Below are 15,684 nucleotides of genomic sequence, written 5' to 3' on the forward strand. Positions count from 1 at the left end.
GTGTACCTTTCTCCCCACATCCTCGCCAACACCTGTTGTTGCTCGTATTCTTGATAATCGCCATTCTAATTGGGGTGAGATGGAATCTTAGGGTGGTTTTGATTTGCATTTCTCTTATTACTAGAGACAAAGTTTTTAACATAAAGAAAAGCTATGACCATAAAGGTTATATACTGATTTAAAGCTGAAATTGGCTGGGCGCAGTGGCGCACACCTGTAATCCAGGATGCAGCTCAGGAGGCTGAGGCAGGAGGATTTTGAGTTCCAAGTCAGCCTCAGCAACTTAGTAAGGTCCTAAGCAACTGAACGAGACCCTGTCTCTAAACAAAATGTAAAAAAGGGCTAGGGAAGTGGCCCAGTGGTTAAGCGCCCCTGGGTTCAATCCCCAGTACCAAAATAAATAAATAAATAGATAGTTGAAATTGTCTGATGGTGTTTTCAAAAACAGTAACAAAATGTGAAACTATAAACATTTATTCAACCTCGGAAACAAACAAATTCAGAACTAGAATCCGGTCACAGCAGACGGGAGCCTGAATGGTCTGCAGGTCTGGACCCAGCCCGCTGTGGCCTGGGTGTGGATGCAGTTGCTGGGGACAGGTGGTGGTGTGGCAGTCCCCTGGGTACTGAGTGGCGGGTCAGTGTCCTGACCGTCGGCCTAGGATGCTTTCAACTAATACCACGTTGGTGGGGAACAGGGGTGGCGGGGGCTGGAAGACACAGGAGAGACAGCTCAAAGCTTGAGATGGAGGAAGACTGTTCTCAAAGTTAAGAGATGTGGAAGTACAAAATGCAGTACAACTTTTAAAACAGTTGTAAGGAAACACAATAGTGATAAAATACTCAGCACTAAAAGTTTAGAGTGTAATGAAATATATTTCATGTTAGTCAAAAGAGTGTGACATTTTACCTTAGTCAATAAGAGCATAACACGATGAGTCACTTCTTAAGAGAGAGAACCTAAGAGAGAATAAGGAACAACCAGGAGAATAGGCCACAATGGAAATTCAAGAGAACTAGTCCAGAAAGGGAGTGTATTGTGATACCTAACAGGCAAAATTGGTTCTGTAACTGTGGAGCTGGCAAATGGTTTATAGAAAGAAGCATAAACTTGCAGACGTTTAGGTTCTTTTTTTTTGTACCAGGGATTAAACCCAGGGGTGCTTAACCACTGAGCCACATACTCAGCCCATTTTTTTGTTTTTTATTTAGAGACAGGGTCTCCCTAAGTTGCTTAAGGCCTTGCTAAGTTGCTGACGCTGGCTTTGAACTCAAGATCCTCCTGCCTCAGCCACCAGAGCCACTGGGATTAAGGCATTTATCGCGTTGCCAGGCTAGAATTGTTTTTAAGATTTTTAATTATAATAACCCATGTATAAAGTTCATGTTAAAAGTGAATTTTAAGTACTTTATATTGTATTCTTTTTTAAAGTACTTTTTAGTCATTGATGAACCTTTATTTTTACTTATTTTTATGTGTTGCTGAGAATCAAACCTAGTGCCTCACACATGCTAGGCAAGTACTCTACCACTGAGCCACAACCCCAGACCCCTATTGTATTCTTTAAACATATTTTCTTTCTTCAAAACAAGACACAAAAGAGATGACTGTGTATCAGTCTCCCCTTGTGTTGATTTGCCCAAAGAACCTAAAATGCCATGCCCACTATATCACTCCAGTGATTTGTCTGGGGAGAAGATATTCACTGTAACATATTGGATTTTCCTTTTCTCAAAGGGTAACATGATTTCTGAAAAGACATAAGTAAATGGAAAAGGCATAGATAACAATATTACGACAACAAAAATTTCAAATATAACACTCAGCTAGTAACAGAAAAACTAGGCATGCATTAAAATAGAGCACATTAAGAAGTAAGACATTTGAAGTTCATGAAAATTGTGAAGCAAATGTCATCATATGGCAGAGAAAGTAAAACTAGACAAAATAATTGGAATGGCAAATAATTGGAGCTGGAGAAATTTACAGAACATTCTCAACACAGAGGACGTAAAACTCTGTTGAGACTCACCAAGGTCAAGAGCACCTGCACATACAGCTGGTGTGACGCCAGGAGGGAGGACATCCTAGGAAGACCCTTCAGAGCCAAGACCCTGTACACCTGACATCGAAGGGGAGACAAGGCCCAGAGGCTGGCACGCAGAAGATGCCCAGTAAACACTCGCTGAAGAAATGAAAGGAACTGCAGGCCAGCGTCAGCCAGGGAACAGCGGGAACAGCCGTGGTCAGAAGGTAGTGGACAGGTTCGTGGATAGTGGGCAGGGTAGTAGCAGGTTCCAGCAAGCGGGGAACAGGTAGCGGGGAGGAGGGAGCAGGCTTGGAACTCCGGGAGGGCTCCGCGGGTCCGCAGAGGAAACTGCACCTGGCTTGACAGACACACTGCAAACACGGAGATGGACTCTGCTGTCTTCCCTGCAACGTTACTTCTATAGTCTTCTGTGGGAGCTTCCGTCACTGAGACAAATACCCAAGAAGATGAACTGCAAAGGGGGAATGATTTATTCTGGTTCCGTTTCAGAGGATTCAGTTCGAGGTCACTTGGTCCTCTTAGGGTCTGGGCAGCACAGTGGAGCATGTGGCAGAGGAAGGCTGTCCACCCCGTGACAGCTGGGAAGCCAGGAGACAGACACAGGGGCGAGGCTTCAAGGGCGTGTCCCCAGCACCCTAACTTCCTCCTACTAGGCTCCACCTCTTCAAGGTTCCACCAACTCCCAACAGTACCATGGGCAGGGACCAAGCCTTCCACACAGGGGACGCTGCGGGACATCCAAAACCTCAGCTGCAGCACCTTCCTAAACCACTAGAATCCACTTTGGCAAAATGAATTGGAAATGTTGGTACAATCCAGTCAGTTCACCCAAAGAGCATTGGTGGATAAAGCAAGAGGTATGTTTATAAGCTTTTTAATAGATGTCTTGATGACTTTCACACTGAGACCCTGACAAGGGAGCGAGTAAGATTCCCGTGGGTTCAAACAACCTGGAACCCTTGGGAAAGAAACATAGGGAGTAGTATTTATTGTCACTAACTGAGGGTAGCTCTAGTAAGCCTGTCTACTCTGACTTATCAATTCAAAAATGGCTTCCACCAAGAGAAATGTAAAGGCCTTTAAAATTATTTCCTTGTTCATGTAGTGTGGGTGTTACCTGTGGAGAGAGTCTCTTCAATAGATTCCATGAGGGCCTATTGTTCACACATTAAAGAATCTCACAACTATTTATGTTTTCTGCCTCAACAGCTCCTAGTGCAATGAACTCTACCCAATCACTTTTGTGCTAGTTTCCCTTACATGTCTCTAGTGTCTCCATCTAGCTAGAGACAGCTTCTAGTTCTCAAAAGTCTGCAGGAATCCCCAATCCTGAGGGCCACCCTCCTGCGGCTCCTCCAGGTCAAGGGGGAAATCCCAAGAGGAGAGAATCTCAATGTCCTGAGGAACACAGGGTAACTCTTAGGTAGACCTTGCCACCTCCCTGCTTCTTCTAGTTCATTAAATCAGAGCATACAGCATATGGAGCATGTGCTGTGTTGACATATTTCAGGTCTCAGGTCTAAAAAATTCACTTGACTATAACTTCCATACACTCACTGCTGAGAACTGGTTTCTTCAGTCAGGCATGGTGGTGCCCACCTGTATCGCAGCGGCTCGGGAGGCTGAGGTCACTTGTGATCCTCTTACAAGTTCAAAGTCAGCCTTAGCAATTTAGTGAGGCCCTAAGCATCGTGGTAAGACTCTGTCTCAACACTTAAATATTTTAAAAGGGCTGGGGTGTGGCTTAGTGGTGAAGCATCCCTGGGTTCAAGCCCTAGTACCCAAAATAGAACCAGTTTTCTCATTCCTTGTAACACTACCACTAGCAAAAAATGTATTTGAAGCTTTAGCATCTTAAATCCTAAGCTGCCTAGTCAAACTTCCCAGCAACTTGGAAATCCTTTTATAATATTCCGGAAAGTTGGCCATCAGACTCAGCTCACTTCTTTATAAGGTAGCCCATATTGTTAAAAGGCTCCATTAAGACAAAGTTATTGTCCAAAATCCGATTCCTTGAAAACTGGTTGGAAAGAAACAGACCAAATTTATTCCCTTTTCTACATGGCAGCCCATTAAGAAATGGTAGCATCTTTTCTTATAATGTTGCACATTTCCAGTTCCTTCAAATCAGTCATTTCGAAATTCCAAAATGCCAATTTCCACTGGAAAGACTGCACACCTGGCCTCAGTTGTAGACTAAATGTCAAGTGAAAAGGGACACTTAATTCCCTGACTCCGGGCTTCCTTGTGGTTAAGGCATTCACCTTTGTTGCTTATTAGCTTTGTAACCTAGACCTTCAGTGACCTAAACCACCAATCTACTGCGGATCTCCATATAGCAGAGTAAGTTGCTCTTTGTTTTTCTGAAATCTGACTTTGGGCTTACAACATCTTCAGCGCACGCACTTAAGTCTTACCACTCAAAGACACAAGTGGAAGGGATGAGAGCAAGCAGGGCTCCCAGGCACAGTTACCATTGTAGTTACAGTTAGGCATATTTGCAAGACAAATAAAGCAAGATTTTGTTGTGATTGTAAGAAAAACATTTCTAGAAAATTCCTCATTATAGTTAGTTGTAGAAAAAAAAAATGCACTTTACCTAGTACTTCTTTCTGCAAATCATGGCATCTGACTTGTAAGTTTTCTTCCTGCTGCTTGGACACATGAATCTGCTGGGACCTCAGTATGGCTGTATCTGACAACAGTTTGAGATTTTTCATTTCCTCTTCAAGGCATACCTTAGTTCTCTGTGACACTGTCAAACTTTTATTTAGTGTCTCTATCTCTGTAGAAAGAATTTAAAATTTATAAATAAGTAACCCCAAAGAATAAAACATTTCTCCAAAAACTGAGTTTTAGAAAATAGTTGAAAGCCAACACATCTTTTCTGAGAGTATAACAACACTTAACCAAAAGGTTAAACTTAAATACAGTAGTGATTCTGAAAAAAAGAAATGAGAAAAGGGTTGTATTGCTAAATGACTTTAAATTATACCAAATGAAAATTCAGCCTACTTCTTAAGTACTCATAAATGAATTACATAATATCTGTGTAATGATCTGGGTTTTATCAAAATTACACTGTTTTCTTGGCAACATGATTCAGAAAAATCAGTTTAAATGTGCTAGCATGAGCTGGCTGGGTAGCATTTCTAAAATAATGGCCAGGACGGTTCTATGCCAATTATGAAGAAAGGCGATGGGGAGGAGCGGGCAAGGAGGATACAGTAGCTAAAGTTGATGAACTTCTGGGTAGCATTTATTAAGTTAGTAAATATGTTTCAATAATCCTAATGTTATCCTGTTCCCCCCAAAACAAATGAGACCAGAATCCATCATAGCAATTATCAGTCATTATTCTGTCTACTCAAAATTTAATAAAAATATATCTTCGAAGTTCTTAGTTTTAAATGTGCTAATTTTATATAATTTGAGAAATATGTGGAGCATATCATTCTTCAGAATAATTACCAAGCTCCCCTTCATCAGTGATTTCAGTATTGCACCATAAGCCACCATTAAAACATATGCACACACACACAGCAGCAATACTATAGAATTCGTACAATCACAATGGGGATGTGAGCTACATGAAACTCTAGGTGGTGTGCTTTTCCAGAGGACAGTCCTCCTGGGCTGTGTGACCATTGCAGGTGTGACTGGTGTTCTGGAGAGGTCGGCTTCTTTTATTGCTCTTCAGACCACCAGCAGAAACAGCAGCCACACAGCCAGGGACGGCCAGAAGGACAGACACACAGGAAAAACAGCAGCAGAGGCAACGTGGTCTGCAAACGGTCACAGGAACTGTAAAGTAGTGACCAGAATAGAGCACAGAGAAGATGCATGCCTTATGGGATGGTAACGAGCAGGACCTGGAACAGAGCCCGGGGAAAGAAGAGTCTGGAAGAGAGGGGCACCCACCGCCAACCTGGGCTGGAGACAAGGCTCTACCACCTTTTCATTCTAAGTTCATGGTCAAAATGGAAAACTGGAGAAATAAACTGGCAAGGACCAAATAAGTGAATTTCTATTATAGTACAGTGGTCACTTTCTGAGGAAATTTCCACCCAAAGATTAGCTAACCTGCTTCTTAAAACTTAGAATGATGCACCCATTTCTGTGAGGATAACTACCAATACCCAAGTGCATAAAATTTTTTAATAGACTGAAGTTTAAGAAAATAAGGATATAGTTTTCCCTCACACCTAACAAGTCTCTCTGGGTATTTCTTCTTGTGTCTGAATAAACTATCCTGTACCATAACTGTATCTACGTTTAAGTCAGAATGACACTGCAGAGTAGCACACACATTCTGTCACCTATTCATCGTTTGCCAAAATGACACCGCTTGGGTTAGCAGGCTGACTCTGTTAGTGAACACCACAGTCTCTAAAATAACTATTCATGTCAATGTGACTTTCTATCTGACATTAAAAGAATAGAATCTGCAATACAAATTTATTTGTAAAATGTAGTCTAAAACATGGAAAAGTACAGCCAGATTTCAAAATGAACAGGAGCCACAGTGTTCCCTTGGTGGAATCAGGAGTCAGCTCAGGGGAGGCCAACTCACCCTCGGCAAGCCACACGCTCCTGCACCTGGGGCAGACCTGGGGCAAGTCTGAACCTGCCCTTCACCATCACACCACCTCATACTTGTCCATCTCTGGTCCCAGGCTGGGGTTCAGGAATTTTATCCTCTACCAGACCAACCCATGTGGATGGGTGTACCTGCCTTGGGCCTCCCCTGGTCAGCAATATCCCTTGAAAGGGGTCCTCCTGTCCTCTAACATCAGGCCTGCCTGCTCAGCTGCCACCTCTGTGAGACTCTTCAGACCTGATCCAGCTGTGTCCTAATCTGCATGCAACCAATTTACACATTTGCACGGCACTGATCATACAAACGTGGTCTACCACTACAAGTTCCTTTAGGCTAGGGATAATACCCTCCTCATTTATAGTCACCCCATGATTCCTACCACAACACCCAGAATTAACTGGTGACTCAATGAGCACCTACACATGAGGAAGGCACGGCTGAGCAGAGCTTCTGAAGACAGTTCACCAGAGCCTGGTTGAGCACCCGGGCATGCGCTGGCCCCAGCCTTCATCTCAGAGGCTGGCAGGTCCCCCACGTGTTTCTTAATATCAGACTGTTAGACAGACACCCAAAGGGAAGAAGCATTTTAATAGGATAAGGAAAAAAGCCTGTTTTATCCTTAATTTCATCAGTTTTATTAAAACCATGGGCAATATTTCTAAGTTCAATTCTAGACTTGAATTTTAAAAGTTCAAAAGTATTCAGAGGCTGAGGGTGTAGCTCTGTGGTTGAGTGCTTGCCTGACATGTGGAAGGCTCTGGATTCTTAAAAGAAAAAAAGGAAGAAAGAAAAAAAAATAAGCTACTCAGTCCATAGTTGTTGTGAAAGTGGAAGCAAAACATATTTCACTAGGTAATGCAAGTACAATTATTAGCATTAATCTCATGCAATCAATTTCTTCACTGTGGTAAGATTTTTCTAGGGCTGGGGGTGTAGCTCAGTGATAAAGCACTTGCCTAGCATGTGTGAGGATGTGCGCTCAATCTCCAGCACTGTAAAAAACTTTCCCATTGTTTTTAGTCCTATGAGCTCAGTCAAAGAACTTAAAATACAACAGGTTAGTGAACTTCTAGAACCTTATTGTCAAGACATTCTAATGTTACACACTGTGTGACCATTAATTCATATGACCTTACACAGTTTTATTATAATAGAAAAATCCTCAGAAACTACAGCTATTAAATGAAGAAATCAGAAAACAGTATGTAGACTTTTGAATATTTTAAATATTTAAATATTAATTCTTAAGTGTGATTTTTGAAATAATTCTAGATCTACAGAAAGTTGCTAACAAGCATAGAGGGGAGTCCTGTTCCCTAGCTGCACTACTCCCCATGTGGGGCCTTTGGTGTAACCGCAGTACATGATCAAACTAGGAAATCTACACTGATACAATCCAGAGTTTATTCAAACTTCACTAGCTGTAAACACTCTGGTGTGTGTGTCTTCTGTGTGATTTTATCAAAAGCGCAGCTTCATGTAAGGACACCATGACCCAAACACAGAGGTGCTGCCCTTACCACATACCCAGCCCTGCAGCCCCTGGTGGCCCAACCTACCCAGCATTCCTCGTCCCTGGCAACTGCTTTTGTTGTTTCAAGAACGTTGCATGAATGGAAGCACGTGGAGGTGAGATTTTGCAACTGGCTTTTTTTCATTTAGCAAAGTCTCCTGGAGGCTCGTTCAGGTTGCATGGATCAGCAATTGTTTTCTTTTTTGCTGGGAAGTAGTATAAGGCCTGGATGTAGAAGGCTGTCCTTCACCCCTGAGGGGCACTGGAGTGTTTCCAGTTTGGGGCCATCCTGAATGGAACTGCTGTGGACAGTCACATGCAGGTATTCTTTGTGAACACGGGCTCCACTTCTCTGGGATAAATGCCCCGGAGTGCAACCGCTGGTTACGTGGGAAGTCACTTTTAGCGTCAGAGGAACCTGCAAGAGTCTTCTAGAAAGACTGCCCTCTGTACATCCCGACCGGAGATGCTGAAGGTCCAGTTTCTCTGATCCTCAACAGTACTTAGTGTGCTCAGTCTTTTCGATTTGAGACAGTCTGACAGACGTGTAGCAGTATCCGATGGCACTTCTTTTATGTCGCGTTCCTCAGGTGGCTGAGATGCGAGCACTTCTTCAGGCTCATTTTCCACCAGGACACTTCCTTTGGTCAAAGTACTGCTCATATCCTTTGCCCGTTTTTCTAACTGGATTTTTTAAAATTCAGTTTTGAGTTCTCTGTTCCTCACACAAGGCCTGTGCTGGGTGTACGGTGAACAGTCTCTCCTGGCCTCTGGTTTCTGTGGTGTCTTTTCATCCTCTTAACAGGGTCTTCCTTATAGCTCAGGTTCTTAAGTGCTAGGATGCAATTTATTGATTTTTCCTTAGCCTATGCCTAAGAACTTTTTGGCTAATCCCAGACTATAACATTTTTCCCCAAAAGTTTTAGTGTTTCATTTGATATTTATGTCTATGATATATTTCGAGGTGTAAGGTTAGGTCAAGGATTCTTATTTTCTCTATCTATCCATCTATCTATCATCTATCTATCTATCTATCTATCTATCTATCTATCTATCTATCTATCTATCATCTATCATTTTGCTTAAGGGCATAGAGCTGCCCCAGCACCATTTATTGAAAAGGTTGTCCTTCTTCTACTGAAGTGTGTGTATGCCCTTCCCCAAAATAAATTGAGCCAGGTGCCATGGTGCATACCAATCCCAGCAACTTGGGAGGCTGAAGCAGGAGGATCCCAAGTTCAAGATCAGTCTCAGCAAATTATTGAGGCCCTATCTCAAAAAAAAAAAAAAAAAAAAAAAAAAAAGGGCTGAGTATGTAGCTCAGTTATGAAGTGCTGCTAGGTTTAATCCTCAATACCCAAAAATAAATTGCATAAAATTTTTAAGAAATAAAATTATTAAAAAGAAAACTATAGCAAGCACAAGGCCCTGGGTTCAATCCCCAGCACCAAAAAACAACAACAACAAAAAAAAAAAAACTATAGGTGAAAAACACTGATTTTTGTTCCCTTAATTAAGAAAAAAATCTGCAAGTCTATGACAAAGAACACTTTTTGCAACACAAGGGGAGTTCAATGTGACAGGGGGAGCTTGGGGTTTAGAATAACAGAGCAGTGACAGCAAACGAATCCCGATTTGAATCCCGATTCCTCGCCCAGCCAGGCATCTTCAGTGTCCCCCCTTACAAATGCAGACACTGAGGCTCCCGGTTCTGTGACGCTGAGCCAGGGTGTGGACTCTGGCCCTCTGCATCTGGGCCACCGCTCTTAAGACACCTAGGGACCTCTGAGTGCCAAGAGTTGAAGCTACAGGACAGGCCAGCACAGACCAGCACAGGCCAGGCCCAGGGGACACAGTGGCTCTGGTAGCCCTTCTCCAGACCTGGCGGCAAGGCTACCAAGGATCCCACATTTCCTGCAGATTTCTCCTGGCTCTGTCTCAAGTTCTAACATTGTCTATGAGGAAAGTTTAATAAACTTAAGTAAAGCTGAATTAAATAATCAGGACAGCAAACTAGGAATAAGAGACATGGACAAGTTATTATGGAGAGTGACAAGTGTGGTATTCTTCAGCTGCAATTCACAGCGTCCTTACCAGTTTTAGAAATATCAATTGCAATTATAGAATTTTTAAAGCTTTTTAAAGTGTGGAAATATTTATTTATTTATACCTGCAACATTCACTAAAAATATACATAAGGCAAGTCACATAATTTTAAATTTCCAGTAGCCACATTAAAAATGTAAAGACAAACATGTAAAATTAATTTTAACAGTGTATTTTAACTCCATGTATCCAACGTTATCATTTCAGCAAAAGGCTATGGGCCACACACACCTCAGGTGCTCAGAGGCCAGGGGTGGCTGGTGGCTGCCATGCTGGATGGGGCAGGTGGACACCCTTCTCACGCTCTTCATCTTTCCACTAGGTGTGACAGATTCTCGAGCTTTGCCAGAATTAACCTTTAAAAACACTGCACTCCATTTTTTTCTATATGAATTTAAGATACGGATTATTAAAAATTCTAATTTGAAATTGGCTCCTTTATACATTTACTTAGAACTTCTGCTAAATTTAAAGTATACTCAAATCAACTGAAGAAACTGTGAAGAGTAGCATCCCCCCTGCGGAGTCTGGCACACACTCCTGCCTGCTGGAACACCACACCTAGGGGCTGGGACCTCAGTTCCATGCCCCACTGTGCTGTGCGCGAGCTTGTGCTCGGGAGGTGAACATACTGTCGTGTGTGTGGGTTTAGCTCTTGAGGCTTCTGCGATCCCCACCATGATCTGCACCAACCACCGCAGCTTCTGAAGCAATCGCAGGTAAAGATAAATGTAAAAGTCAAGGGTTGAAAACCAAAGATGTAACATTACTTGTAGATTAAAAAGCATTTAATTAATGGCTCTGACTCCACTTTTAGGAATTAACTATGTTAAGGAAAAAATGGGATAAGACCACATAGATGCATGTGTGGAACATTCACCACAAATTTAACAGCAAAAAGTATGATCAACCTTAATGCTCATGCATAGAAAACTTGATAAGACACATTTCTACAGTGAAAAGCTGTTAGCATCATTAATTGGCATGACTATACTTCCATGATATTTCTATACTGAGTATATATCTATGTACAGAAATTTAAAAATTCAGAAAGTTCTATACCAAAATGTTAAGTGTACCTCTCTATAATGAGATTACAGATGTTGTTAACTTCCTTTTTTGTTTATTTTCTGTTTTTATGTTGATGCTATTTTAAGGCTATGGTCAGAAAAATCCTTAAAGGATTTTGAACTTGGTCGGGGGGTGTTATTAAGTTTTTGTATGTGCTTCATTAGAAGTTCAATAAACAAGTTTCAAACTGTTTTTTTTTTTTTAGATACATATGATAGTAGGGTATATTTTGACATATAATATATACACAGAGTATAACTTATTCCCATACTTGTGGCTGCACACAACGTAGTTTCACTGGTTGTGTATTCATACATGCACACGGGGAATTCATTCCACTGTCTTTTCTATCCCCACCTCCCCCACTTCCCTTCATTCGCCTTTGTCTAATCCAATGAAATTCTATTCCCCCCCTGCCCCCCCGCAACACCTATTGTGTGTTAGCATCTACATTTTAGAAAACATGCAGCCTTTGGTTTTTTGGGACTGACTTATTTCACTTAGCATGGTTTTCTAGTTCCATCCATTTACTAGCAAATGCCATAATTTCATTCTTTATGGATAATATTCCATGTTTATATACACTACATTATCTTTATCCATTCATTTGCTGAAGGGTACCTAGGTTGATTCCATAGCTTTTCTATTGGGAACTGAGCTGCTATAAGCATCGATGTGGCTGCATCACTGTAGTATGTTGATTTTAAGTCCTTTGGGTATAAACTGAGGAGTGGGATACCTGGGTCAAATGATGGGTCCATTCCAAGTTTTCTGAGGAATCCTCATACTGCTTTCCAGAGTGGTGGTACCAATTTCCAGTTCCACCAACAATGAATGAGTGTGCCTTTTTTCTCACATCCCTGCCAACATTTATCATTACTTGTATTCTTGAACTGCCATTCTGACTGAAGGTGGAATCTCAGTGTAGTTTTAATTTGCATTTCTCTAACTGCCAAAGATGTTGACCATTCGCATTTCCTCACCTGTGAAGTGCCTGTTCAGTTCCTTTGCCCGTTTATTGACTGGGTTGTTTTCATGGCATTAAGTGTTTTGAGTTCCTTGTATATCCTGGAGATTAATGCTCTACCTGAGGTGCAGGTGGCAAAGATTTTCTCCCATTCTCTAGGCTCTCTCTTCACATTCTTGATCGTTTCTTCTGCTGTGAAGCTATTTAGTTTGATACCATACCATTTATTGATTCCTGATTTTGCTTCTCTAGGAGTCTGGCTAAGGAAGTTGGTTCCTAAGCCAACATGATGGAAATTTGGGCCTATATTTTCTTCTCATTGGCTCAGGTCTCTGGTCTAATTCCTAGGTCCTTGATTCACTCTGAGTTGAGTTTTGTTCAGTGTGAGAGATAGGGGTTTAATTTCATTTTACTGCACATGAATTTCCAGTTTTCCCAGCACCATTTGTTAAAGAGGCTATCTTTTCTCCAATGTATGTTTATGACTCCTTTGTCCAGTATGAGATAACTGTACATATGTGGGTTTGTCTCTGTGTCTTCTGTTCTGTTACACCAAACTAGTTTTAAAATTCCAATTTAAATGCCTTTTACTTCCCAAATGGTTCTCAGAACTTAACCTTCTGGGTAGTCAGATTAGTAGGAAGATCAGTAGGAAGAATTTTTTTGGCCTTAATGTTCTCATTGGCAAATGCAATAGTAGGTATGAAGTTTAGTCAGACATTGTGGGAATCTCTGGTCAGTAGCTATGGTGAATCTGAGAAAACTGAGGCCATGAAAAATAATAAGCAGGATGCACTAGAGAGCACATCATCACATGTCAGGGGATTTTGGAAGTGAAAGACTGTCCAGATCCTGCCTAACCTTTCAGTAAGCCCTGGAAAATAGCAGGCATTCAATGCATGAATGAATGAATTAGTAGAGTGAAGGGATTTGGGGTTGGTTGGTTGTTTGGTTTTTGCCTTCCCTGGAAAGCAGCCAAAGAGCAGATTTAAATTTGCTTAGTAGCATTTACACTAAACCCTTCTAGAGTTTCTTCCTTTCCTGCAGAAAGGCAGCATCTCATAGAAAATGTATTACAGGCCAGGAGCAGTAGTGCATGCATGTAATCCCAGTGACCTGGGCGACTGAGACAGGAGGATCCCAAGTCTGAGGCCAGGTCAGCCAAATTAGCAATAACCTATCTCAAATTAAAAAGGAATAGGCATGTGGTTCAGTGGTAAAAGATCCCCTGAGTTCAATCCTCATTACTCCCCAAAATTTTTAAATGAAAATAGTTTTAAAAGTAATATTTCAGGCTACTCATAGTTGCTCTCATATGATACCTCACATATTCTTCGTACCATTTAGGTTCTTATAACAGCACATGCTATGTGCCAGCTGCTTTTAATAAGTGCTTTACATATTATATATTCTGAGTCCTTACAACTACATGCAAGAGATACTATTACTACTTGCATTTATAAATAAGGAAACTAAGGCACAATTAATTTGCCCAGGAACACACAATAAGTAAAGGCTTTGTGATTCAAACAAACCCACACAGTCTTGTTTCAGTATCCGTGTGGGGGGGTTTTGTTTGGTTTGAGTTTTTTTGTACAAGAAATTGAACCCAGGAGTGCTCAATCACATTAACATACTTCATAAGCCACTCAGTATAATTCTTGCTTCAAGTGAGCATGTGAATTTCAAGGAAATGCAAAGGAAAAGGAGTCTCATATTTACCCATATTTATTATTTATGGTACATCCTTCCCGAGGATGTTGGGGCTCTGTTCATCATTTTCAATATTCATTTTATTTCTCCTCTTCAAACTGAATAATTCCTATTGATAAATCTTACAGTTCACTGATTTCTTTTTTCTATAAATGCAAAATTCTACAAAAGTCCATCCAGTGAATTTTCATTTGAGATTGTATTTTTCAGTTCTAGAAATTCCAATTTTAAAAATTTCTCACAGAGGTCTTCTATTTTTATTCATTACTAGTGCATTTTCCTTTATATCATAGCTATAGCAGCTGATTGGAAGTCCTGGTCAGCTACAGACACTCCTTGGACATAATGCAGTTAACCACTGCACTCAGGGAATGTCACCATAAAGCAAGTCCTGTAGTTCTGGCTTCCAATGTATATAAAAGTTATATTTCTACTATGCTGAATTCAGGTAAGTGTACAAAAGCATTGTGTCTAAAAGTACAGACCTTGATTTCAAAACACTTCAGGGTTAAAACATGCTAAGTCACCTGAGTCTTCAGTGAGCTGTGACCTTTCTGCTGGTGGAGGTCTTGTCTCTGTAGCTGGTGCTGACTGGTCAGGGCAGTGGTCACTGAAAGTTGGGATGCCTGCAGCAATTTCTTAAAATAAGACAACAATAAAGTCTGCACTATCAATTGACTCATCCTTTCCTGAAAGATTCCCCTGTGGTGTATGATGCGTCTAATAGCACTTTACCCACAGTAAAACTTCTCTCCGAACTGGAGTCTTGCTCTCAAATCCTGCCACAGCCTTGTCAGCTAGGTTTATGCAATATACTAAATCCTTTGTTGTCATTTCAACAATGTTCACGGCACCTTCCTGGTAGTGGACTTCATTTCCAGAAACCTCTTTGCTCATCCATAAGAAGCAACCCCTCAAGTGTGGAAGTTTTATCAGGAGACAGCAGCAATTCAGCCACACCAGGCTCTGCTAATTCCAGCTCTCTAAGCTATTCCCATCACATCTACAGCTACTTCCTCCACCAAGTCTTGAACCCCTCAAAGTCATACAGGAGGGTTAGAGCCAACTTATTCCGAACTCCTATTATTTGACATTTTGCCCTGTGCCCATGAACAATGACTGTTCTCAGTGCCACCTTTCCAGAAGGTTTTCAATGTACTTCACCCAGATCCATCAGAGAAACTGTCATCATTGGCAGTGATAGCCATACGAACTATCAGCTGTAAGACTTAAAATCACAATTGCTCCTTGACCCGTGGGTGAGTGCCGTTAGTGGCGTGAAGACAACATTAACCTCGAGAATCTCCACCAGAGCTCAGGTGACCAGGGGCATGGTCAGTGAGCAGTGGTTTGAAAGGAATCTTCGTTTTTTTCCCTGAGCAGTAGGCGTCAATAGTGAGTTTTAAAGATTCAGTAAACATGTCGTAAACAGACATGCTGTCGCCCAGGCTTTGTTGCTCCACTGACAGAGGGCACAGTCAGGGCACAGTCAGTATAATTCCTAATGGCCCTCGGATCTTCTGAATGGCAAATGAGCATGGCTTCAGTGCCATGCCACAGCCGTCTCAGCCCCTAATGAGTGAGTCAGCCTGTCCTCTGGACCTCTGGAACCAGGCATGGACTTCTCCACCTGTAACCATGTCCTAGATGGTATCTACTGCTT

The 15,684-nt window shown here is 41.6% G+C and overlaps 1 protein-coding gene across 14 annotated transcripts in view; it reads right to left on the minus strand.

Annotated features, from left to right (window-relative positions):
* Positions 1 to 15,684, minus strand: part of LEKR1 (leucine, glutamate and lysine rich 1) — a 200,321-nt gene that overhangs the window by 80,720 nt on the left and 103,917 nt on the right. For 11 of the 14 annotated variants that reach the window (XM_079101109.1, XM_079101108.1, XM_079101104.1 and 8 more), the window contains one exon: positions 4,651 to 4,836. The exons of the other annotated variants lie outside the window; for them this stretch is intronic. In XM_079101109.1, coding sequence (XP_078957235.1) covers positions 4,651 to 4,771 — 121 coding nt within the window. In that variant the 5' untranslated portion in view covers positions 4,772 to 4,836. The remainder of the gene's footprint in view (positions 1 to 4,650; positions 4,837 to 15,684) is intronic. 14 annotated transcript variants of the gene reach the window in all.

The sequence above is a fragment of the Sciurus vulgaris genome (assembly GCF_902686455.1).
Source record: "Sciurus vulgaris genome assembly, chromosome: 10".
Classification (NCBI taxonomy): domain Eukaryota; kingdom Metazoa; phylum Chordata; class Mammalia; order Rodentia; family Sciuridae; genus Sciurus; species Sciurus vulgaris.